Source organism: Cyanistes caeruleus, chromosome 1 (assembly GCF_971803275.1).
Source record: "Cyanistes caeruleus chromosome 1, bCyaCae1.hap1.1, whole genome shotgun sequence".
Classification (NCBI taxonomy): Eukaryota; Metazoa; Chordata; class Aves; order Passeriformes; family Paridae; genus Cyanistes; species Cyanistes caeruleus.
This window is the reverse complement of record NC_141701.1, coordinates 110,489,052-110,512,317: the sequence shown is the minus strand read 5'-3', so window position 1 is coordinate 110,512,317 and position 23,266 is coordinate 110,489,052. Positions and strand designations below refer to the sequence as shown.

The 23,266-nt window shown below is 46.2% G+C and overlaps 2 protein-coding genes across 2 annotated transcripts in view; both read right to left on the bottom strand.

The window, feature by feature from the left end:
• The window catches only part of GASK1A (golgi associated kinase 1A), a 29,266-nt gene extending 24,783 nt beyond the window's left edge, over positions 1 to 4,483 (bottom strand). Inside the window, exon 1 of the mRNA XM_086850145.1 lies at positions 4,053 to 4,483. Coding sequence (XP_086706271.1) covers positions 4,053 to 4,055 — 3 coding nt within the window. The 5' untranslated portion in view covers positions 4,056 to 4,483. The remainder of the gene's footprint in view (positions 1 to 4,052) is intronic.
• Positions 4,484 to 16,349: 11,866 nt separating this feature from the next.
• On the bottom strand, positions 16,350 to 22,003 carry RPL14 (ribosomal protein L14). Its single transcript, XM_086850896.1, has 7 exons — positions 21,953 to 22,003; positions 20,549 to 20,689; positions 19,754 to 19,855; positions 19,075 to 19,169; positions 17,545 to 17,644; positions 17,130 to 17,183; positions 16,350 to 16,610 (listed from the first exon to the last, which is right to left on the bottom strand). The coding sequence occupies exons 1-7, from the start codon at positions 22,001 to 22,003 to the stop codon at positions 16,422 to 16,424; spliced, it is 732 nt and encodes a 243-aa protein (XP_086707022.1). The 3' UTR covers positions 16,350 to 16,421.
• Between the last annotated feature and the right edge of the window lie 1,263 nt (positions 22,004 to 23,266).

The following is a 23,266-nucleotide window of genomic DNA, read 5'->3' as shown; positions in this document are numbered from 1 at the left end:
GAGCAAAAGGAAAGATTCGTAATTCTCCTCACTCCCACTGTGTAAATCTCAGCTTGCAGACAGTTAATACTCAGCTCTGTGTGAGATGGACAGGGAGTTTTTCATCCTGGTGCTATGTACAGTGCAGCTCAGGACCACTCTGGTTTAATTCCAGAAGTCAACACAAAGCACCACAAAAATAAACAGACTCCAGGATGCCACACTTCTGCTTAAAGTAAGCAAAGTAAAAGCTTTCAGATGCCTTCTTTCTTCTATTTAAGTTAATTAAGACTCAGGGCTCTTACTGCAGACTCTTGCACTTAGCTGGATCTTCTACTTCTTGGAGACACATCTTCCAAGAGATTGATGGCAGTCTTTCAGGACGTGTCCCTGAGATGCACAGGTCTGCTGTCACTTGCATGTGCAAACATCTCCCTTACTTTTCACCACTAAAAGTGGTATCAACCTGCACCCAAATCATCCAGGTCACTGAGGACCTGAAACAGCATCTCGTGTTCACAGGATACAGTGAGGACCTGAGCAGGCCTGAATGCACAACTGTTCTGCTATCCTCACAAGGATAGCAAGGGAGGTCCTCCTCATCTTCCCTCCTCTCCCTCTGCTCATTCCCCTAACCCTCACACTTACATGAGAGCAGCACAACCTAGAAATTCCTAGCAGGGACATCAGGAAGGGAAAGCAGCAGTTTTGGGAGGCTGTTGCTCCCACACTCCACCACTGCCGTGCAGGCTCCTGCCAGGTTTCCCTTTTCCCCCTCCCCTCGTCCCAGTTTCCTGGCCAGCCTGTTGCACTCAGCTCCGTAAGTTTTCAGAGCAGCTTTCCCATCTGCCTGCTGAACCAGCAAGTAGGGGGCCCCTTCCCCAGTGAAACAGATGTGGCTTGCCTTTGTGCAACATCTGTGCCTCATGCCCCGCTCATTTTGAACAGTCTTGCCTTTGTTTCTGAGGGTTTGTATGGGGAATGCTTTGGAGGAGGGCTGCAGCCTGTGGTCCATGGGCTGGACTCCTTCCCTTCCAAGTCCCACACACAAACTGCCTCCAACCCTGAGCTTCTTCTGGGGAAGAAGAATATGATTTGTTCCTGTGGCATTCTGGAACCCACAGTCCTGCTCCTCAGCAGGTTCCAGCCACAGACCATAGCTTACGAGCTGACTCCTTTGGGATTTCCAAACCCAGGGACATAAGAACTGGAATCTGGGAGCCACAGACCCACTTCCTCACAAGTCCCCTCACCCCTGTAACTTCTCTTGCTGCACCTCTGGGCTGTTCACCAGCTCTGGTTTGGCATCCCCAGAGGGGCTGTGCTGCTGCAGCTCCTCTGCACGTGACAGACGCAAAGAGCAGAGGTGCCAGAAAGTCACGCCCCTCTTGCAATGTGTTCTGGGCTGTATTTAATATGGGGAGGAATACATTACAATAAAATCACATTTTATTTCCTCCTGCTCTTGATGAGTTTGCCAATCCTGCTTGTGAGTGCCTGGAATGCTGCTAAATCTCTCACACATTTTGGCATTTGGTTCAGTTTTATTTATTTTATCATGTTTTTTCTGTATTTTGGAGAGGAGGTATTTTGATCCATTTATTTTCAATTTTCATTTCTAACTGGTGGACCAGCACCAGGGAACAGGAATGCTTGCTTGGTGCCTAGTGGGGGCTCACAAAACCCTCTTTGGGGTGTTGGCAAGGAGTAGCACTGGATTCCCTTGTTGGAGTTTCAGTGGAGGTTGCCCAAATCAGACAGTTGGGTTTCCCTGAGCTGACTGTCAGGTTTTTCCCTTCCTGGAGAGCAGAAAAGTGCATTCGTGGGATTCCAAAGGGGAGGGAGAAGGAGGACAGCGGGGCCTTTCAGCCCTGTGGGCTTTCTTCAAAACAGAATTGTTCATACCAGCCCTGGCCTCAGCTGCAGAAAGGCAACCCTATTTTCTTCCTGTTAAGCCATTACATCTGAAAGAGAAAAAAAGGGGCAGAAAACTGCTTGCCACTTGGCTCTGAGTGCTGCCTGTGTCCCACAGACCCCATCCTGGGCAAAGCCTCCTAGCAGCCACCCCCCAGCCTGCATCTTCTCCCAGCAAAATCCATGGGGTGAGCAAGCAGAGCAAACATGGTACAAGGATTGATGCAGCCAGGCTCACAGAAAAGGGGCTTTTCCTTCAGGGCAAGGCAAGTAGCTGCAGGTGGACTGGAGTTACTGAGTTACTGAGCATTGGAAGTGGAAGGGGTAATTGAGGCATTTGGAATCTACGCCAGAGCATTAATACAGCACAATCAGCCCCTCGTATTTAGAGTGCCTCATACTAGGCAAACAACAGCAACTGGAAACTACTCGCTGGCAGATTGTGAAGCCAGAAGAAAGAAGATGTTTCTGTAATGCAGTCATCCCCCAGCACTCTGCTGCGGCAGGTCGGGCATGTGCAGCAGCCAGATCCAACAAGAAGCCGACTGCAAGCGTGCTCTCCATACCAACAGGGGAGCTCACAGCTGGCATCCCTCTGGCTTTCTGCAAGGGGTCACCCTCCTGGTCACCTTGAAAGGAGTCAAAAATCATCTTGAGCACTTTGTTTAGGGTTCTGCTGCAAATGAAGCAACAAGGTGATCAGCTAGGGACAGATTCTGGATTTATTCCTCATGACCACCACTGCCCTGCCTGCAGGTGTCCAGAGCAAACCCAGATTATGGGCAAAATCAAAGCAGTCAATGCAGGAGCTCACAAAGGGGAAAGGACTGCAGAAGCAGACCTCCCCTTGCCAAAGCAAAATGGAAATCCCGGCAAAAAGTGAATACCCCGCTCACACATGGGAGACCACACCAGGTACCTGGCTCAGGCTGTACAGGCTTTGAAAGGCTTCATAGTGAATGCTTGTACAGAAAAATGTTACTGCAGACAAAAGGTTGGTATGGGGAGAGTTGCCTTGCTTTTCCCTTTGACAGGGAGGAGTTATCTTCGACCCCAAAATAGTTGACATGAACCCCATCATTTTTTCCTGTTGCTGAAGTTCATTAATTAAGAAACCCAAAGCAGCCTATGCAAACCGTAGGATGGAAAATGTAAAGCATGACACTAGGGCCCCCCATACACAAACACACACACTGCAGTGAAGGCTGGCACAGCAGCATTGTCCCCAGAGATGCTCTGAGTCATCAGCACACTCTCGAGGACATAAAAATGCTTCAGTGACACAAATGACCAGTTTCTGGCAGCAGCACCAGGCATCTCCTCAGCTCATCCATCACAGGTTTGCAATCCCTGCCCAACACAAGCTTGGCAAGGGCTGAGGTGGTGAAGCAGGGACAGAGCCCCCCAGCCCCAGTGCAAACTCCCTGGCATGACATCCCCCTGTCCCCCAGTGGGGCAGGGGTAATGGGGCATGGGGGGACCATCCCAGCTCAGCTGCTGTGTGCTTGCTCAGATGGGTCTGCCAAGGGATATTTCAAACTGGAGCACTAGATGACTTGAAACACCACCCTAAGGTTTGGAACACGCAACAGATGTGGATAAACCTTCTGATGCTGGGGATGCACAACATTTCTTGGGAGGGACGTGAAGTTTTCCCTTGCCAAACTGGCCGATTTTGTGGCTTTTCGATGAAACTGCTGTGCTTTGTCAGCACCAAACACAAAGCACAGAGCGGCTCTTCGTGATCTCTATCTGCACTTCTCTGCCTACACCCCGGGCTGTTCGCCTGCCTCAAGCAGTGCCACCTGGCCACTTCAAAGAGGTGGGTTTTGGCGGACGGAGTGTAATCACCTCCCTGGCTGACAGCCGTGCTTTAGCTACGGCAGCCCCAGGCACTGCCTTTAGGGGCATCCTGACAATCTGTTCTGTCCATCCCTAGTGCATTCTTACAATCTGCTCGGTCCACCCCAATGCTTTTAAGGACAGCAAAGTGCTGTAGCGGTTCCCTGCCTCGCTCGCCTCACCATGCTCTGACCCTCCGAGTGTCCCGCACATCCCAGCTGCCCCCAGGATGGAGACCTCCAGGATACCTCATCCCATGGGGCAAATCCCGCGTTGCTTCCCACTATCAGCTCAGCAAGGAAACCTCTAAATCCTACCATGTCTCGCAGCAGCAGCAGCCGATGCACTCCTCCTCATGTGCTTCACCTCCTGTGCGCGACACACCACACGGTCACCTCCTGACTCGGGTGCCGGCCGCCTGTGGCACTTCCATACGACACCACGAACCCACACAGAACACACACAAAAAAATAAAATAGCAATTAAAAAAAAAAAAATTCCCAGGAACTAATCAGCCCTCTTCCTCTGCCCAGGCCATTAATCACAGCCGGGGGCTGTCACCCAGGGGTGCCCCTCCGGGCTGTCCACAGCCCCTGCTGCCCAGCTCTGTGCTGCAGAGGTTCCTGGGCTCCTGTCACCACACGCCAGCGGGTGCCTCCGCTTCCCCCTGGGCGGGAGGACACCCTTCAAACTTCAGCTGGGAGTTTTCAAACTTTGCCTCATCCTAGACCCACCTCCCTGTGAGGAGGGGAGTGGAGAGGCTGGGAAGGGGGGAACAGGCATTTGAAAAGTCTCTTTTTCACAATAAAAGCCCTTCTTGCTTTTTTTCTGTTTTGGTTTTTTTTTTTTTTCTCAACACCGGGGGCCAATTTGAGCCAGAAGGACATGAAGACACACGTGCTCCTCCCAAGCCCATTTGTTTGCAGTGAACTCGGTGCCAGCCAAGTAGAGGAGCCACTAGAGCCCCAGGGGCCACAGGGACCCCAGAGCCAGGAAAGCAAACCACAGATCTGCTCATGAGTGTTCAAGAAAATGCTCTTTGCAGGTCTTTTTTGGCATTTCTTTGCCTTTCAGTAATGGTCCAGCAAAAAGCTGTTCCACATCAGTGCCTGGAGTGGACACAGACCTGAGAGATTTCTTATCCGCCTAAAAGGCATGAATGCATTTAAACCATTTTTAGGGTGCTCGGGCGCCTGTTTTTCTGGGGCACACAATGCAGGCAGCGAGGAGAGGGGCACAGGGAAAGGGGACCCTCACCACACCCAGCAGTGCAGACTGCAGCATGCTGAGCCCTGCAGTGCCCAGTGCATTCCCCCACCCAGCACCTGGTGTAGGGTGCATCCTAGGTGTCATTTCCCCAGGCCCCAGGGAGAAGAGGGTCTGGAGGCATTGCTTTGGAAAGCAGTGTGTTTCAAGAGCCCTCCATGGCCAAGCAGGATACACAGGCAGCTGCCAGGCTGCAAAGCGTTTCTGTTTCATACAACTTTTCCCTTCCAGCTCTGGGTTGTGGCCAAGCAAAACCCATTAGTCCCTCATCCTGGCATTGTCTACTGCTGCAGCCCCTCACCAGCTTCAGCCCCAACCAGCCCAGCTTGGGGACAGGAGGAAACCCTCTGTCTCAGGTGTGGGGGCTTTCCAGATCCCTGACCTGTGCAACTACCTCCTCCAGGAAACCGTAAAACAAACCAGATTGATCAGCATTGTTCTTTACTGATATTTGTATTTTTAAACAATCTGATAAAGGCACAGTACAGGCTGTTTTGAAGTACAATGAAGATATCGTGGTCTAAAAAGAGAAGAGGATGAGGTTGAGGGAAACTGGGCCAAGTCACTTGACCAAGGCAGCACGGGAGGGTAGGGGCAGACCCAGGAGGAGGCTCCTGTGTCCCCAAGCCCCATTCTAGCTCACTGACCATGCACAGTCCACAGTGGCATTCATTTTACAAGTTGATGCAACCCATTGGATGTAAACAATGATGGCAACTCAGTGCTATTGCCCAGTGTGCTCTTGCACTGGTTCCAGTGCCCCAGGGCCTTCAGGCCCTCTTGGTTCACCGTGTGCATCTTATTTTAATATGGTACATCTCCCTACCCCTTCCACTGCTACTCTAAACTACAGCTAAGAAAAGAAGTGGTTTGATGGTTACACACCAAAGCAGTGTGCCTACTTTCGGCTTCAGCACATCCCCCTCCATGCCATCCATGGGCATGAGGAAGGGGTGCAGAAACCAAGCCCTGCATCCCCTCCTTGTTGCCACCTTGACTCCCTCTTGTCCTGGACACTGCGGCATCAAATATCCTCAAACACTTCCCTTGAGGCCAGTTCCCTGGGGGCAGATAACAACCTAATACTTCTAATACAATTAGCAATATGAAGCAATTAGCAATAACCTACTACTGGCCTTGGCACAAAGATGGCCTATCCGAAGACAGAGTGAGCGCCAGGGAAGGGATCTGCAGGGCTCCGGAGGCTGAAGCCTGTGCATCACAACTCATCGGTGGCACCTCATTTTGGAAGCATTTGCTTTCATCTCCCTTTCTTAATTTTGAAATGATTCAATTTATATGCAATTTTCTGCCAAAATGATTCCTGTCAGTGCGGCAGCACTGCGAACCTTGACTGACAGGTTGAGCGCTCTGGCTGGTCTCTCTGGATTGCCTCTCCCTACAAATAACCCTTTAAAATGCATGCCTGACATTTGAGGAATTTGACATCAGAAACAGGCTTGGATGGCTGCTGTAGCAGACAGACTTAAGTGATCAGTGGGCAGATCAGTAAGGGAAATCTAGTGAGCCTTGAAACAAATGCTCCAGTCTTGGCATTATGAAATTTTTTAAAAAATATTTCCCCCCACCCTGCTCCTTCCCCTGATTTTTAATTACATTCACCATGCAAAAAACAAATTTAAAAATCAGACCTAAGAACCAAGTGCATTGTAAACCAGTTTTCTGAGGAGGACTCCCCAAATCCATAGGACTGTGACTACCTTGTACCCCCTTGAGCTGGGTAGTCCTAATCCCACCATTGCAGCCCCCATGTCCCATAAGTAGCATCCCTGCTACTGCATTCTGGAAAATTAATGAACTTGTGAACAGTGGAAACTGCTTTTCTTCTCTCCTTTTTCTTTGCTATCCCCTGACCCTGTGAGGAGAATGCTCATCTGCAGGATGAGGGACAGTCCCCACTCCAAGAAACTCCCAAGAGATGTAGGCAGCAAAAGGAAATGGAGAAGAGCAGGGAGGTGGGACTGCACCCAGCTTGCAGGCAAAATATGAGTCTCCGAAACAGGCACATATTGAAACAGGCACAACAGGCCAGGTGCTCAGGCCAGCTGACCTACTATTTCCAATAGTAAAGATCTCCTGAGCCTGATCCCTCTCACCTTGTAGAGGAGCAAAAGCTGTTCTGTCCTTGTTGCAAGGCACAGGACAGCAGTGTGGGGGGCTCAGTTTGCTGGTATCTCCTGGCAGATCCAGCTTAGCCAGGAGCAAGTACCTTGAAACAGGAGACCTGAGACCTTTTCCTGGGGTTCTCTAAGCAGGCCAAAATCTAAGGAAACTAATGAAGAGGAAAGAAGGCCATGGGTGCTATTGCATCCACAGCAGCACCTCTGTGCTCCCTCAAATGACTCCACTGTAGGCACTAGCAAAATCTTCTGGTATAACCTGACTCCATTTCATAGAGTCTGACTTGCCTTTCCACTTGCTTGTCCTCATAAAGAAATGACTGCTGCAGAAGGATGAAAATAGGCTGATTTTTTTTTTCTTCTTTCCCAGAAATACTTTTTTTTTTTCTTTCTCTTTCTGTCCCAGTGGACCTGCATTCATTTCTCCCTTGGGAACTAAAGACAGGCAGTGGAAAGGGACAGATTTCAAGAGCTGTCAAGGAACAGAAAGCTATTCTGCCTCTCAGAAAGTAAAGCTGAAGGCTTTTTTCTTCCTTTTAGAAAAGTGTGAGGCTCTAATGGGTTTGAGGGGCTATGAATATGACTTTTCACATCTGCCAAGATAATTATAAGCTTGAATGAATTTCTGAGACCCAAACCCTGCCCAGATAAATCATACCTATCAAGCACTGATTAAAAACAAGCTCTTCAGAAAACCTTCGAATTTCTCTTCCCTTCCCACCCCACTATGTCCTGTATCTGTTGGTAATCAGTCTCAGTGCTTTTTTAAGGAACTGTAGAGGAAACCCTGCTACTTCACCCTTTCTTTGCAGGAGGTGTGAAAGAGATGGGAAATTAAGGCTACAGGGATCAAGCAGAATGAAGAGATATTTGGACTCAGACTGCGTCTGGCACTGGGACACGAAAGATGCTGAGAAGCAGGCAAGGTGCAAAGCTGAGTTTCAAAAAAATCTGGTTTCAGAGCGTGACATGAACCCATGCCCCACTTCCCAAATCAGTATCCCTACAAGGGACAAACAAGAGTCCCTAACTCAGAGAAAAACCTGGATGTGGGTGATTTTTTTCAGTTCACTGTGTGTGGGAACGACTCCTGCATCTCCTGATTGTTCACAGGGAAATAAGCCCACCCAAGTCATTTATGGAATGCACTGAATTTTTGTAAATATGCTGAAGAAGCTGCACACCCCCAATGCAGTAATTAGAGTAAATTAATGCTGCTGGGATGCCTTTGTCACCGTTTGTCTGACGAAAGACAAAAAGCAGGGAGGTCACATCCTGAAGGGAGAGTAATCCTTTATAAGCAGTGTTTAAGATGCCAGAGAAAACAATAACATCTGCAGAAGAACCACACGTTCCCTGAGTGCACAGGCTTTATACTTCCCACAAATACCTATTGTATCCTCCTTGTTTTCATGACTCAAACACAAGCATATGGAGGAAGGGACAAAGTTATTAAGTCCTTCAGAGGTGATTACTCATTTCTCCAGTTTAACATTTTAGATAAATGCTGCAAACTCTGAATCGCTTGTCAGAACACAGTATTGTTTTTACAGAACATGAGCTGAGTCAAATGAGTTAGGGTTCTCTTTTCATTTTTGAATTTCTGAGGGCTATTTTTAAAGCTCTCCCATGTTCAGCCAGAAAAAAAAAAAGTCTTACCACCCATGTTTCTTGTCCAAGACATTTGCTGTATTATTAGAGAAGGAACTGTTTCCTAGCCTGCTCCTCCCAAGAAAAGCTGACCTCTCTGCATCAGCAAGGGTCTCAGGCTCCATCCTCCACCAGCTTTTGGAAACAATTGAACTTCAGCCTTGTGTGAAAACAGTCACTGACAGCCCAGCCATGTTGTGGCATCCCAAGTCCATGGGAGAGGGTGAACCTTCCAGGTGGCACAACATGGGTGCCCCAACATGGTTCCATCTCACTGGGTTCCATTGCTCCCAGCAGCTGGTATAACAACTTGAACTTCAACACTGACTTTCTACCTGTATTTCACCCCAGACATCTCTGTCCTCTCCAGTCAGTCCTTCCCAAGGCAGGGATCCCCTCCTTTTTAAGTCTTATCTTTCCTTCCTCTCTCTTTCTCCTTTCCAGATCAAACCCCAGCACTCCAGTGAATCTGAAACACCTTTTTTTTTGGACTGTCACCACATAAATCAAGAGATTCAGATCTCTATTATTTAGTATCCCACTAATCCTACCCCATCTGCAATCTTCACTAGCAATTAAATGTGTATGTGTGTGTGTATCTTTAACTTGATCACTGAACATACAGCATGTTGGATGAAGAACAATTCCACCCCACCACATATAAAAGCTTTAGCATTGATGTCTCATTTTGAGATCTGTTGTTGAGACGGTTTCTCATTGAATATGTGAAGCAGTCTCTGTAAATTATACCATTTGCAAAATAAAAAAGGTGTATGGTGCTGTGTCTTTTGGAGACACCCAGATGTGCCCTGCCAGCACAGATGTTGTGCTCTCCTCGGGAAGGTGATGACTGACTGACCACAAAACCACGTTAGCTGGCAATTGTTACACTCATAGCTCCTCACTTCTTAGCAAAGGCTTTGCCATGCCATCCACTTGTGCTGATGCCTTGACAGGCTACCTAAAACAGAGGCTAGACAGAATTAAAGGAATAGAGTAGGTATTTATTAAAAAGGCCTTCAAAGGCTACACCTTAGGCAGTACAAGAGCCTGGCCAATGCTACACCCAAGAAGGACAACCAGTCACAAGTTTTCACACTCTTATAAGTTTTGGTGCATTTACATATTGGGGTTAATTGTCCAATTACAGCTTCAGGTTGTGAAGTCCCATCCTCCCAGATTGCTCTCCTCCATTCCCTGTTGTTTATACTTTTGGGGGCTGAAGCTGCAATGGTGTCCTTGGTTCTCGGGCTGGAAAAGGATTGTTTTGTCTAACTAAACTGTGATGAGAACTTGCTAACACTTTATATGAAGTTGAGAGTTATATACTAACGCAGTACAGAATCTACATAATATGAAAGCTAAAACTTAAGGCAGCAGTGCTACCACACTTATGGAAGGTAGCCAGGAAAAGTCGCTGGAAACTGTATCATCACAGAAAAATTTCCTGAAGAGTTGCAAAATTAGTGCATAAGTTACTTTGGTTTAGAGGGGCTAAGAGCTAGTATTGGGGGTTCAGAGACCTGCATGGCTGATTCCCTTGGCCTCCTGAGCAGGAGTTGTCCAAGCTCATCTTACTCTGGAGGTGCTTGGGGAGAGAAAAGGAGGTGTGGTGGGGCTCTGCAGGGAGAAGCTCAGCTCGTCCCTGCCTGCTCTTGCACCTCACAGACAGGGTCGGGGTGAACACAGGTTCTCCTGCTCCATCCAGAGCTCCCTGCACAGCTTAAAACTGCAGGCAGCTTTCAGGAAGCCTGAAAGGGAGCACAGGCAATGCCAGGTGGGAGCACAGAGCATTGCTGCCTGAGATTCACGTTAGCAGCTACTGGAGCTGCATGCCTTGCCTGCCCTCCCACAGATTGTGACTGTGGCTCTCCAAGACCTTGCCAGAGGTCAGTTCCTACCTCTGCATGTGAACAGGCCAGATCCTGGGGGCAGAGCCTGCCCTCCTGGGTTTGCTGTGTGCCAGTGTCTGAAGCCCAGGTGACATCAAGCTAGCATATGACTTCATTTTCCTCAGAGCATCTTAGCAGACCTCCAGCTCTAACCTGCAGGATCACACAGAAACAAGGGGGAAATGAACATAGACTGATGCATGGAACATTTCCACCCCCAAAAAAAGAGAGAGAGAGAAAACAAGACAGAAGCAATCTGTTTCTTTTCCTGGAAGGAGTTATTGGCATATGCTTGAGTTGGGACCACAAAGACACTATTGGCTGTGTACATACCTTTGCACTAGGGAGATGCATTAACACATGGAGCAATCAGGCAGTATTTAATCTGAGAGCTTTGAATTGTGGCTGCTGAAAATAGGGTCTGACCAACATATGGGCTCATGAATCTTTCCTGACAGTTACAGAAGCAAGGAGTGGAGACTCCTGATTATAAATTGGTCATGAATAAATTTAGGTTGACAATTAGAAGGTTTCTAATAATCAGAGGATTAAGTTCTGAGAAGTTTCAGACAGGAGAGGGAGTGGGCTTGAACCTTTGTCCCTCCCAGTAGAGTAGCATAGGAGAAGAGAGGAGGGAGCTGAATGGCATGGATAATTCATCCTGTCCATGCCCCCATAGGATGGCTTTGTATCATCTACTAATAGTACAGAGTTATAGCTCTGGAGCCAAATTTCTCGAAAGTTTTGAGTAGAGTGGCCAGAAAGAAATGTCAGATTGTCAGGGTCTAACCTGTGGGGCATGTTCTCCTTCCAAGCACCATGAAGACACTGAATTTCCTGTCTGAGCAATAACCACCCAGGGTAGCTGGCAGTGCCTGGGACCTTGGGCGCTCTCAGCCCCTGGCATGGCACTGGAACTTTCTTCTGACCACAATCTCAAATTTTCTATAGGATGCTAGAAATTATTTTGTAGCATGGAGCATGTGGATGTTTTTCAGTCTCCTGTTGGAATAATTGTCCTGTGGCACAATTCCCTGCATTGATATTTAAATGCAACTCTGCCTCCCATGCTAGACCTGCTGCAGAGACCTGGCATATCCAGTATGAACATCCTTCCTTCCAAGGTCATGTTCAGGTGTCTACAAGTTGAGGAAGCCTGCTCACATTTGGAATGAAGATGTGCATGCATCGCCAACAGCAGCAGCTTGTCAGCCTCTCCCTGGACCTTGAAAAATGCTTCAAGCAAGCAAAAATGATGCCACTTTCAGCTAGTCAGATTTAATTTATTTCATTATGCCGTGAACGCTGATTTTTTTTTTTTTTGCATTGTCCACAGAGAATTCCAGGATGAGCTAAGCCTCACATGTGCAATGTGAATGAGAAAAGCAGTAGAAATAAAAGATAAACAAGGAAGAAACCCCTCCCTGTAAAGTTATTCAGGGATGCCAGGGAGGAAGAGAAGGAAGAAGGAAAAAGCCCTCAAGCCTATTTTCCATCTCTTCTTTAGAACATTTTTACATAGCACCAGACCGTAGCAATAACACAGCTAGCAATGGCCCCTTTTTTGTAAATAGGAGGCTCAAACAATGGCTATAAAAAGTCTTGACTGGTGAGCTATTGTGAAAAATATTCAGATGTTGTGCTCTGCCACTGTGAGAGAGGTACTTTTTCTTAGGTAAAGCTGCAGCAGACCTCAGACCTCAGAGACAATATTTTTTCATGCTATTTAAATATGCACACCATTACTTTTTTGAAGTATCTCTCATTTTCATCAGTGCAGAGCTTCCCAATAAGATCCTGCCACATAAACCTTTATCAGGGCACAGTGCTCCGAAACACCACCTGCGCTCCACCCAAAGTGGATGCGAGGGAAGAGCTCGGCTCTGCTGAGGGCCATGATGAGCAGGTCAGGGCCTCTCCTCACTATCTGTGAGGAGCAGTTACAGAACTAAATAACCCTGAAAAACTCCCTCCAACCGGGGATCACCAGGGAAATGTTAAAAAGTACTTCCTCTGTATCAAGAACTGGGCCAATGCACTATAGGAAGGAGGAAGTGGCTCTGCTGGTGGCAATGGCATAATTTTTATGTTGGATATCAGCACATACAGCTGACTGCAGGTGGAAGACTTCTCTAATTTGGATGCATATAGTGGTCTGAAAGCTTATGGGGGAGGTGGAGAGTTTGGCAGAAAGACTTGCCTGGGGCCCACTCAGTTTTATCATCACTGAAAGGCAGGTGAGGAAAATATTACCAACTCTTTGTTTATCTAAAACAAGACTATAATACAGGGACAGCTGCACAAAGTGAAGGTTGGGCCACATTCCCACTTAAGGACAGGATGAACTGAAAGTTGTACAGCCCCTAGGAATGAAGTTTGTGCAGGGAAAAGGGTGTGGGTACATCACCAGTACCCACAGAGCCTGTGTCAAGGCAGGAGCAAGGACTGCAGGACAGCCAGGCGAGTCATGTTTAAACTAGTAAAAGCTGATCTTTCTGTTTCAGTGAAGGATATTCCAGTACAAATTCAAAAGTACCTGAGTGTGACAATAATACATACAACTTCATTTTTTAACAACATTAAAAATTTCCAAATTAAACTCCCAAACAAACCAATCCAGCCCCCCTCCATCCCCCCAAAATTGTAGAACAGAATAACAAAAAGCTGAAGACCTGAAATGAGTAGACCACACAGTCATCCCTGTAATTTGCTCCACTTACCACTTCCTTGCAAGCTGTACTTACTCATATACCAATAATGCTGTGAATAGAAATTAGCACCCCTTCATCTCGATAAAAGGCAGGCACGTGGAGCTTTCAGAGACACTCTATCAGTGTGCACAGGAGAAAAGCAGAGAAACCTTACAGGGCTGGGAACATTTAAAGGGCACTATAATTGAAGCAAGACAAAATAAATAGAGCTATAAATTAGAACAGATTTGTCACAAGTCCATCAGTAAATGTAGAGATTTCTCTTTCAAGCCTATTACATCTCAATGAAAAAATTGAAACACATTCAGATGCCAAACACAGTAACAGACATGCTAGCCAAGAACCAGAAGCATGCAGATAAAGCATTTTTCAAGAAGAAATATGCATCACCAGCAAATCAATTGTCCCAGAACTATGGCTGGTTTGTGGTAACAGCAGATTTTACACCTTTTAACTACAGATCATGCCAAGGGGTCCAATCCTACTCCTAGAATTGCTCACATCTCCCAGACTTTGCAGCACAGAGATTAGGTATTGGTTTAGGAAATACAGCAATTATCTGCTGATCTCAGGGATGGGATAGATGCCCTGCTCTGCCCCCAGCACGCCCACTACACATTCTGCATGAAGTGATATGAGAACACAAAAACAGGGACTTCTCTTTGAGCTTTCTCAACAGCAGACCCCATTTCTTTCTGCTCAGCTCCACAAAGTAAATAAAGATGCATGTAAGTACATCTTAGTCAACTATAAAAGCAAAATGAAGAATTGGCTAAGCACGTCCACTGCTCTCAAATGTTTGTACCATCCCTTTTGTTTGGCACCATTCCTTCACGGGAAGGCAGCAGAATCGCCTGGCCTTAGGAACAAGGTTATGAAGAGCTAACGTTGCCATCGTGTGGTAAACCTTCAGAAATAAACTGCACTCCTGTAGTTCTTCCTCTTCCCCGTAGCTTTACAAAAAGGAAGAACCAGCCCAGAGGGCTGGACAATGCTCGTGGACTGAAAGGAAGGTGACTTGCCCACAATACACACCTGCAAGTTTCAAAGAGGTTTTTGAGTTGCTGAAAGGAGCACCAGATGCTGCTGACATGGAACACCCAGTCAGAAATGCACAGTGCAGGTACCAAAACAAAAACAGTACTTTGACAGAAATGCTGCTTGTTAGGTGTGGTGTTACAGAGCCCAGCTTTCTTTCAAGGCACAAAACCCTCTCTCTCCCCAGCAGCGCCTAAATCTTTAATGTCCTGCTCTTGTGACACAGTGCTAGGGCAAACTCAACCGTGTACACGTGTTTTATACCACTACCAGGTCACTCTTCAGGACAGTCCTAGCTCCCAAGGATTACTGTACACCTTACATCTTGGAAAAGTTTCAGCTGCCTCAGCAGCTGCTGAGTGGTAGGGACAAAAACACTGGATAAATTGCTGTGTAGTCACAGGCAAAGATGTTCTGGGGAAGACAGCACTTTCAAAAACTAGTAGATGGTGTAGAAAAAGCGTTTCTGAGCTCTATATGATTGAAGGCACGTCTTGTTTCTGTACAGGCACATTTACCATTTTTTTCCCTCAGTCTTACATAACCAAGCTTAACAGTAGTACATAAAAAAAACCCCAAGAACCATAAGGGACAAATCTTTCACCTTAAAGCACCTCCAGGTTGATAGAACTTTGAAGTTACTTTCAAGTTAAGAGTTTCAGAGTAGGTGGATTTAATCACTTCAAAATCCAATTTAAATCAAGGTCTCCAGACACTTGAGCGTGGCTTTTAGTCCCAATTTGCATGATTTTTGATTTTTTTTCCCCTTAGCAGTTGTATCCCTTCCTATCAACCATGTGCTTGAACTCTATTTACAAGGGTATATAAATAGCTCAACACTGTATACTTCTAAGTATTTGAGTATGCCTAATGCTGGCTGAAACAAGCAGCACTAACCATTTAAATAGTTAAAGCACATGTTTTTAACAACATATGCTTATCAGTGTATTTTACAACATGTATACAACAATATAAAGGTCTCACAATCTTTATTCTTTAAAGTATATACTTCTTCCAATTTATATTTGACTGAAAAAGTAATTTGCTTTTAAATTATGATACCTCAGACTTACAAGATTTCTCCATTCAATATGAAGAAAATCTATCTCCTGCCAAGAAACTACAGGAGGAAACACAGGAAATTACATGGATGCTGACACTGAGATTTGTAAACATTTTATAATGCAAAGACTAAATTGAGCAGTTTGGTGTTTTCAGATGAACTCATTTTTAGGTCACGCTCCCTTTTACTTGATGGTTTTGATTAAATAGTGGAAATTATATATGCTGCGCAGTTTAAGGAACTGGAGTTAATCTCAGGTCTTGACACAAAATCTTACACTTAAACATTCCAAAAAGCAAGCATACTGAAATACATGCTGACAATTTCCATCTTGCTCATACTTCACAAATGACTGTAACTGTGCTTATGGTAACATAACAGGGCAACTATGGTGTTTGACATCTGAAGCATCCACGTCTTCCAGGTCACTACTTTAAAAATGGTGTAAGTTTTCTAAAAAAATATTTATTTAGTGTTCGAACAGCAATTTGTCAAGTCTTTCAAACACTGACATTCTTGTATTCTAACCAAAACATATCCTTTCAGTATATGCCTGAATTTACACAGAACTATTAGTGTAATTATTTTCATGTATTTTACACTCGAGACTGTGGAAGTAATTTTGTACATTCCCAACCAATTCCAATAGCAGACTGCTTTTAAATGTCAGGATCTGACCTACTTTAAATAACTGGGAGCGCTATTATTTCAACTAGCATTGGGTATAGAGTACTGGGCACAGCATGCCAAAAGCATTTCTGCATGTTCCTGGGGAATGCTAGAATCCAACAGCTGGACATTAAAAAATGAGACAGACAACAACTCTTGTTCTGAAATAAAAACAAACTTATGATTACAATTTAAATCAAATGTTTGTAATTTTAAAACCAGAACAAGGACAGTTATACATAATGAGAAGTTCATTTTATTTCTGTGCCTTCTGTGCCTTCGGTGCTGGTGCCTTGGATGCTGGTGCCTTCTCTGGCTTCTTAGCCTTGGGTGCCTTCTCTGGCTTTTTGCCCTTTGGTGCCTTCTCTGGCTTCCCTGGCTTCTTGCCCTTTTTAGAAGCCAACTTCTGGAGCTTCTTCATTTCATGCTTGATGATTCTGTTTCTCTGTTAAAAAAAAAAAAAAAAAGAAAATGTTTACACTTTATCAGAATGGTAAGAGCAAGAGTTCAAATACTGTGCCATAATTCAAATGCTTAGCTTTCAGATTCTGCCTCTTTTTCATTATCATCCTTTACCATGCATTCTATTTGAAATGTCAAATTACACCTAAAAACTGTTCCAATCTACCAAGTGGACATTATCATTCTGGCTGGTAGCTCAGGCATCTCAGTATTTCATGTGAAATGATTTTCATTAGAGAGTGAAATACTAACAGCAACCCATCCAGAATATGTGATTTTATCAGCAGGCAATCCCTTCCTCAGCTCTAACTTGGGAGGACTGACACGTGGATTACACAAGTTCAAATCTGACTGACTAGAGAAGGTGGTGACATACAATGAAGCATGAAAAATTCAAGACATTCACACCCAAGCCAGCTGTTGAAGTAGGGCTACTAACACTGGATGGGACTCTAATGCTACAAGCATTAACCCCATAAAGAAGCAGCACTCAAACACTTACCATTCTCTTTGCTTTCATCACCTTGTAACGATCAAAGTCAGTCATTTTGGCTTTCTGTGTGAAAAGAATCAGTCATGAAACTCTGATATATCCAAGAAGAAAAACTCAGCGTTCCAAAGCATTCCTAAAGTAACTTATCATCTCCAAGTGAGTTTTATCTGCACTTCTGGAACTAGCTCACAATTTAAGGCCTTTGCACCATCCCAGGATGCAGGAAAAGAGGCTGTTACAGAAAAAACTGAACAAAACAACTTTCACCGTTAAAATACAAGAAGTTTAAGTTGGTAAACTAAAAACCTATGCTTTGTCTATCTTTAATCCTAGCTTGCTGTTGAAAACCTGCAGCCTTTAGATGTAACTAACTTTATTAAGCAGGAGCAGTACATGTACTCCTCACCCAGTGAAACACTGTTACCTTTTCTCGGGCTTCAATCTTCTTTGCCCATCTTGTCGCTGACCATTTTTCATTTATATTTTCCTTCTCCCATGCAAGTCGCACACACTTCTGACGAGCACTGCATTGGAACAGTCACAAAATCATATTTACAGTCTTTATTAAAAAAAGATTCTCCCCGATGCTGGCCTCCCAAATTTCATTCAAGGGAAGATGATTCTTACTGCATTACTTCAGACACCCTACTTCAAGTCAATGCCACATGCATCCTTGTGGCCTAATGTTCTGTTGAATAAATGCTTGATTAGAACTGACAGAATCACAGAATGAATCAGGTTGGAAGAAACCATAGTGGAGTCACCTGCTCCAACCTCCCTGCTCAAGCAGAGCCATTCCAGAGCACCTGGCACAGGATTGTGCCCAGGGGGTTCCTGAGTATCTCCAGTGAGGGAGACTCCACAATCTCTCAGGGCAACCTATTCCAGTGCTTGGTCGCCCGAGCTCCAGGAGATCCACATCCCTCATGTCCTGAGGAGCCCAGACCTGGACACAGCTCTCCAGGTGTGGCCTCACCAGGGCAGGATCACCTCCACTGCCCTGCTGGCTGCTATCTTCCTAATGCCCCAGGATACCATTGGCCTTTCTTGGCTACAAGGACACTGCTGGCTCAGGGACAGCTTACAGTCCCACCAAGACCCGCAGGTCCTTCTCTGCAGAGCTGCTTTCCAGCAGGTTGGCCTCAAGCCTGTACAGAAGCTTGGGATTATTGTTCCCCTGGTGCAGGACCCTGCACCTGCCCTTGCTGAACTTCCTAAGATTCCCCTCTGCCTGTATCCCCAACCAGTTGAGATTCCTCTGAATGGCAGCACAGCACTCTGGGGTATCAGCCACTCCTCCCAGCTTTGTGTCATCAATGAACTTGCTGAGGAGGCATCTGCCCCTTCACCCAAGTCACTGATGAGTTAAAACAATACTGGGCCCAGTATGGAACCATGGGGGACACCACAGGGGACAGGCTCCAACTAGACCCTGTGCCACTGATCATGGACCTCCAGGATCTGCTCCCAATCCACCTCACTGTTCAAATGAGCAGCTATTCCTAGCACTGCTTCGGGATCAGAACCACTGCCCTTTTTTGATTCTAAATTACAGAAATTCATACATTAACTGAGCTAAAAAAGCAGAATGAGTTCAGCCTCCTGCAATTCCAGTGTAGTTCTGTAGGCAGGGAACCTACTTAATGCCTGAAGGTGACTTAAGCAGTAGCAAAAGCAAAGCTGCAGCTACAGCAGCATTTACACTGCTTTCCCCCACACCATCCACCACAGAACTACTTGTGAAATGCCTTGACTGCTGTGAGACTTCCTTTAAACAGCAGCTATCAGCCAACACCAGCAATGAAAACCTAAACATATTCAACTGGGATACCACAGTCTGCCAAATTTTTACTGTTAATCTGTTACCATTTGAACCTTCTAGACATAGTAAGGATCAGTCATCAAGCAACCACATGGGGTTCTTTTACACAGGTCAAGAAAGATTGCAACTCACCTGTGTGGGAACTTCAGGACAAAGTCAGTCAGCTGCATGCACTTGAAGGGCATGGCCTGCCTTCTGACACCACTGCAGGGGCCATCCACCAGTGCCTGAAAAAGGGAAACAAATGTGGGGGGTTTGCAGCAGTTTTCCCATTGCATTTGATTTAGACAGCTGCTTCCTAATAATGTATGAACAGTATCTTGACAACACTAATCCCAAACTTAATTATGCAGATGAAAATGGAGATTAAGTCTTGCCTGTACAACCCAAAGCTTTACAGAAAGAATTTTAAATGCCTACCTTTGACAAAAAAAGCCAAACTGAATATATATTAAAAAAAAAAAAAAAAAAAAGGCCACACAAAACCAAGATGTGCACAGGAAGAGTCCCCTAGCCCAAATATTTACTCTACACACACATTAATGCCATTCCATTCATATGCTTTAGACTCCAACTGACATCCCTTGTCCACTCCTGCAGCAAGGAAACACAGCAGCGAGGGGGATGTAACACCTGCTGGCAGGAAAAAGTGTGCTAAAGGTTTCAAATACAACAGCTGTTAAGTCCTATCCTTTTATCAATTACTTATTTGAAAACAAAATTTCTATTGAAGTAAATACACACAACATTAGCATACAAGCTTCCATTAAGGCAGAAAAGAGGCAACACAGGCACAGCACTCACAACTTACCCTATTTTGGTCAATAACATCCACGATGGCCACCAGTTTGCCAGCATGTGGCCCGAAGGAGATGAAGGCAACTCTGCCGATCTCCACGAAGCGCTTGAACACCTGGGAGAGCAAGCAGGAATTGAATTAGGTGAGAACAGACCCAAGGCCATTTTCAGTTTCAAGGTTCTGGAGACCCTTTAAAAGAGCTCCCCGGAAAAAAATCACAGAATGGTTTGGGTTGGACAGAGACCTTAAAGATCACCTAGTCCCAGCCATCTGCCATGGGCAGGGACATTTTCCACTTCATCAGGTTGCTCAGAGCTCCATCCAACCAGGTTTTAAACACTTCCAGGGATGAGGCATCCACAATTTCTCTGGACAACGTGTTCCAGTACTTCAACACCCCCACAGTAATTTTTTTTTTCCCTAGTATCTAATCTAAACCTACTCTCTTACGGTGTGAAGCCATTTCCCCCCGCCCCGTCACCACATGCTCCTGTAAATACTCCTACCCCATCCTTCCTCTAAGCTCCCTTCAGCTCCCGGAAAGCTTTCGAACAGCACGAAACCCCGAGGCTTCAGCAAGGGGGCCACGGTCCCGCCGCGCTCCGAGCCCGCACAACACGCGGAGCGCGGCCCCGGCCTAGCGCGGGTGAGGCGGGCGCGGGCTCCCCGCCGCCGCCGCGGGTGCCGGCGCAGGGAGGCGCGGGCGGGAGCGCTGGGGCGGCAGAGGGGATGGGGCGGCAGAGGGGATGCGGCGGGAGGGCGGCGGGTCGCGGCGGGGCCGGCGGAGCGGGGCATGGCCGCACGTACCATGATGGCGGCGGCAGCAGAGAGAGGGCGGGGCGGCCTCCCCGGCGGCCGGAAGCCGGCTCGGCGCCTCCGCTGCGCGTGCGCGGGGCGGGGCGGCCGCGGGGACGCGCGCCGTGGCCGTGGCTCCGGCGCGCGCGTGTGCTGTGGCGTCCCGGGGCGCGCGTTCCCGTCTCTTCCCAGCCCTGTCGCTGTGGCCCACGGTCAGACTCCGCCGCGGCAGGAGATGTTTTCCAGAAGAATCAATTCTTGTCCAACCACCTGAAGGTCTCACCCTCCTCCATAGGCACTGCTCTAAACTTGTCTGTTCTGGTCACCCCAGAACACTGTCCCTCTCTGGGGCAGCGCCCACCATGAGCCCACCCCGTACTGCGAAGTGTGGGATACACCGAGATTGCCTCGAGTCAGGATCTTCTTTCGTGTAAGAGTTTGTCACTTCGTGCCGCTTGCGGCTGGTAGGGATAACACAGTGGCTTGTATGGGGCTGTGTTTTGGATTTGTGCCGAACACAGAGTTGATAATACGGAGATGTGTTTTTTATTGCTGAGCAGGGCTTGCGCAGAGCCAGGGCCTTTTCTGCTTTCCATACATACTGCCACACTGGCAAGGGATTTGGGATTGCATGGGGGGGTTGAGAGGAGACACAGCTGGGACAGGTGACCCACACTGACCAAAGGGATATTCCAGACCTTATGAAATCACACTCAGTTTGTACAGTGGGGGAAGAAGGAGGAAGAGGGGGATGTTTGGAGTGATGGTGTTTGTATTCCCAAGTCACCATCACGTATGATCTGTCCTGTTCACTAAAGAACCTGGATCAGTTTTGCAGCTTGCAAATTCCCACCCTCTAAAACAGCATTTCAGTGATTTCTTACCCTTCTATTAAAAATAGCATTTCTACCAGCATGGAAATACTGGTAGAGGAGGGGAAAAACATGCTAAAAATAAAACGTACACTTTGCTTAACTTTTCACAATTTTATTAATCTTCATAAGCAGGCACTGAAGAGTATAAAAAGATAAATAACCTCTGGTTTGTACACATTCCCAAGTGTTGTCAACTTCCCTGTCTCCCCCAGAGATCCATTTGGTTCTAGACAGCAGGACAGGGATCTGGCCTGTTGATCTGGTTGCAGCTCACACTTGGGGGAGGAGTTAGCTGTGGTCACTGAAGGTGCGTGGCTGGAAGTTCAACACCCTCAACTTCCCCATCTGAAACTTGTAGGAGAGGTATGACGGAGCAGGTGGTCGTATCCCAGTGACACTGAGGGAGATTATATACATAAGGACAAGAGGGAACTACTAAAAAAGCAAAACAGGCGATTCACAGGGGTAATTTGATTCTTTGAACAGATACTGGCCTATCTGAGTACATCTGGAAGTCCAAATGGTTTTTGAAATAACTTACTTGTTCTTTAGCTGCCAGCTCTACAGAGACTAACTTGCGAGTGTGTTCCATTGGTGTAAAACCACATCTGAATGGGCCTGCCACTCACAAAGCAAATGTTTTGTAGGGCTAGTAAATATTCCAGAATAATATTTTCCACAGAAAACATTTTAATTCTTTCATCCAACGGTCTGGGGTTTTTTTCACCCATAACTGCAGTTACAGATCCATCACAGAAAATATCTCCTGCCTGTAATGTCAATGCACTCTGAAGTAAATTTTATCAGATACTTTATCAGATACAACTTTGACACCACAGAGCTCTTCATCATCTTATAATACGTTGTACCTTATTGCTACTCCAGTAAGACTGACAAGACTTAGCAGTATATCAACTGAAGAAGAAGGGACAAAGAAGAGAAGGGACTGAAGAAGAGAAGGGACAAAGCCCTATTGATCTGCTTGAAAAATCACTTTTTTCTTTTTTTCATTTAAAAAGATATTAAGCTCCCTTCAAATCATCTGTCAGCCTATGAAAAAACATAAAAGAAAACAAAACCCCAACCACACAAACAAATATATGTAAGAAGGTGATGCAGAAACAAAATAATGATATTAAAAATGTTACTTATGGGTAAAAATACTGGCAACTTGTCTCCTATCTATCCCCTAATCAATACTGGGAATAGATGAAGCTGAAATAGTCCCATGATTTAAGGGAGTGTGAGGTTTGGTGAAGAATGCCTGGGCTTTCAAGGAAGCCAGCTGATGGCTGCATGAAGGCAGCAGCCCTTGTAAGAAAGCTCTAGATTCAGTATGTTTAACAGAAGCATCTTCCAGGTGGATCCCAGTGCTGCTGAAGGACAGTGGAAAGGCTGAGCAAGGCACTAGAGCCATGACTACAGCTCCAGCAATACTTTACTGAACCCACAGAGAAAAGGTGTTTTGCTGGCCTGGAGACTGGCTCCTGTTCCTCTTGGCCTTGAAAGAAGGGTTTAACATGTTAATGTAATGTTCAGATCTGAGACTCTATCCAGACAGCTGAAATAATACGTATGTGTCAAATCAGTACAGACTGCCACTGTCTGAGACCAACAATATGTGGGGTATACAGGTCAGGGTTTCAGTGTAAGGACCTACAGAAGGCATTTCTGTGAAAGTCAGAAAAGGACACTGAAAACTCCAGTGTCTTCTGGAGGCAACTGTGAGATATTTAAATTTAGGTTCAGTTACTAAAGTGTGAAAGCATTTTGTTCCACTTCCAAAGCAAATCTTATGTACCAGACCAGAGGCATTTTGGGGACTCCATGGTACCAAAAGGTATAGCTGTTTAAG

What these genes read in the sequence shown, in the direction of transcription:
- RPL14 (XM_086850896.1), bottom strand. Translation starts at nt 22,003, where the DNA reads ATGGAACACACTCGCAAGTTAGTCTCTGTAGAGCTGGCAGCTAAAGAA. An exon ending in ATGTTATTGACCAAAATAGG is followed by an intron (nt 19,170 to 19,753) that starts GTAAGTTGTGAG and finishes TCCCTTTTTCAG; the next exon opens with GCACTGGTGGATGGCCCCTG. An exon ending in GTCCTGAAGTTCCCACACAG is followed by an intron (nt 17,645 to 19,074) that starts GTGAGTTGCAAT and finishes GTTCCAATGCAG; the next exon opens with TGCTCGTCAGAAGTGTGTGC.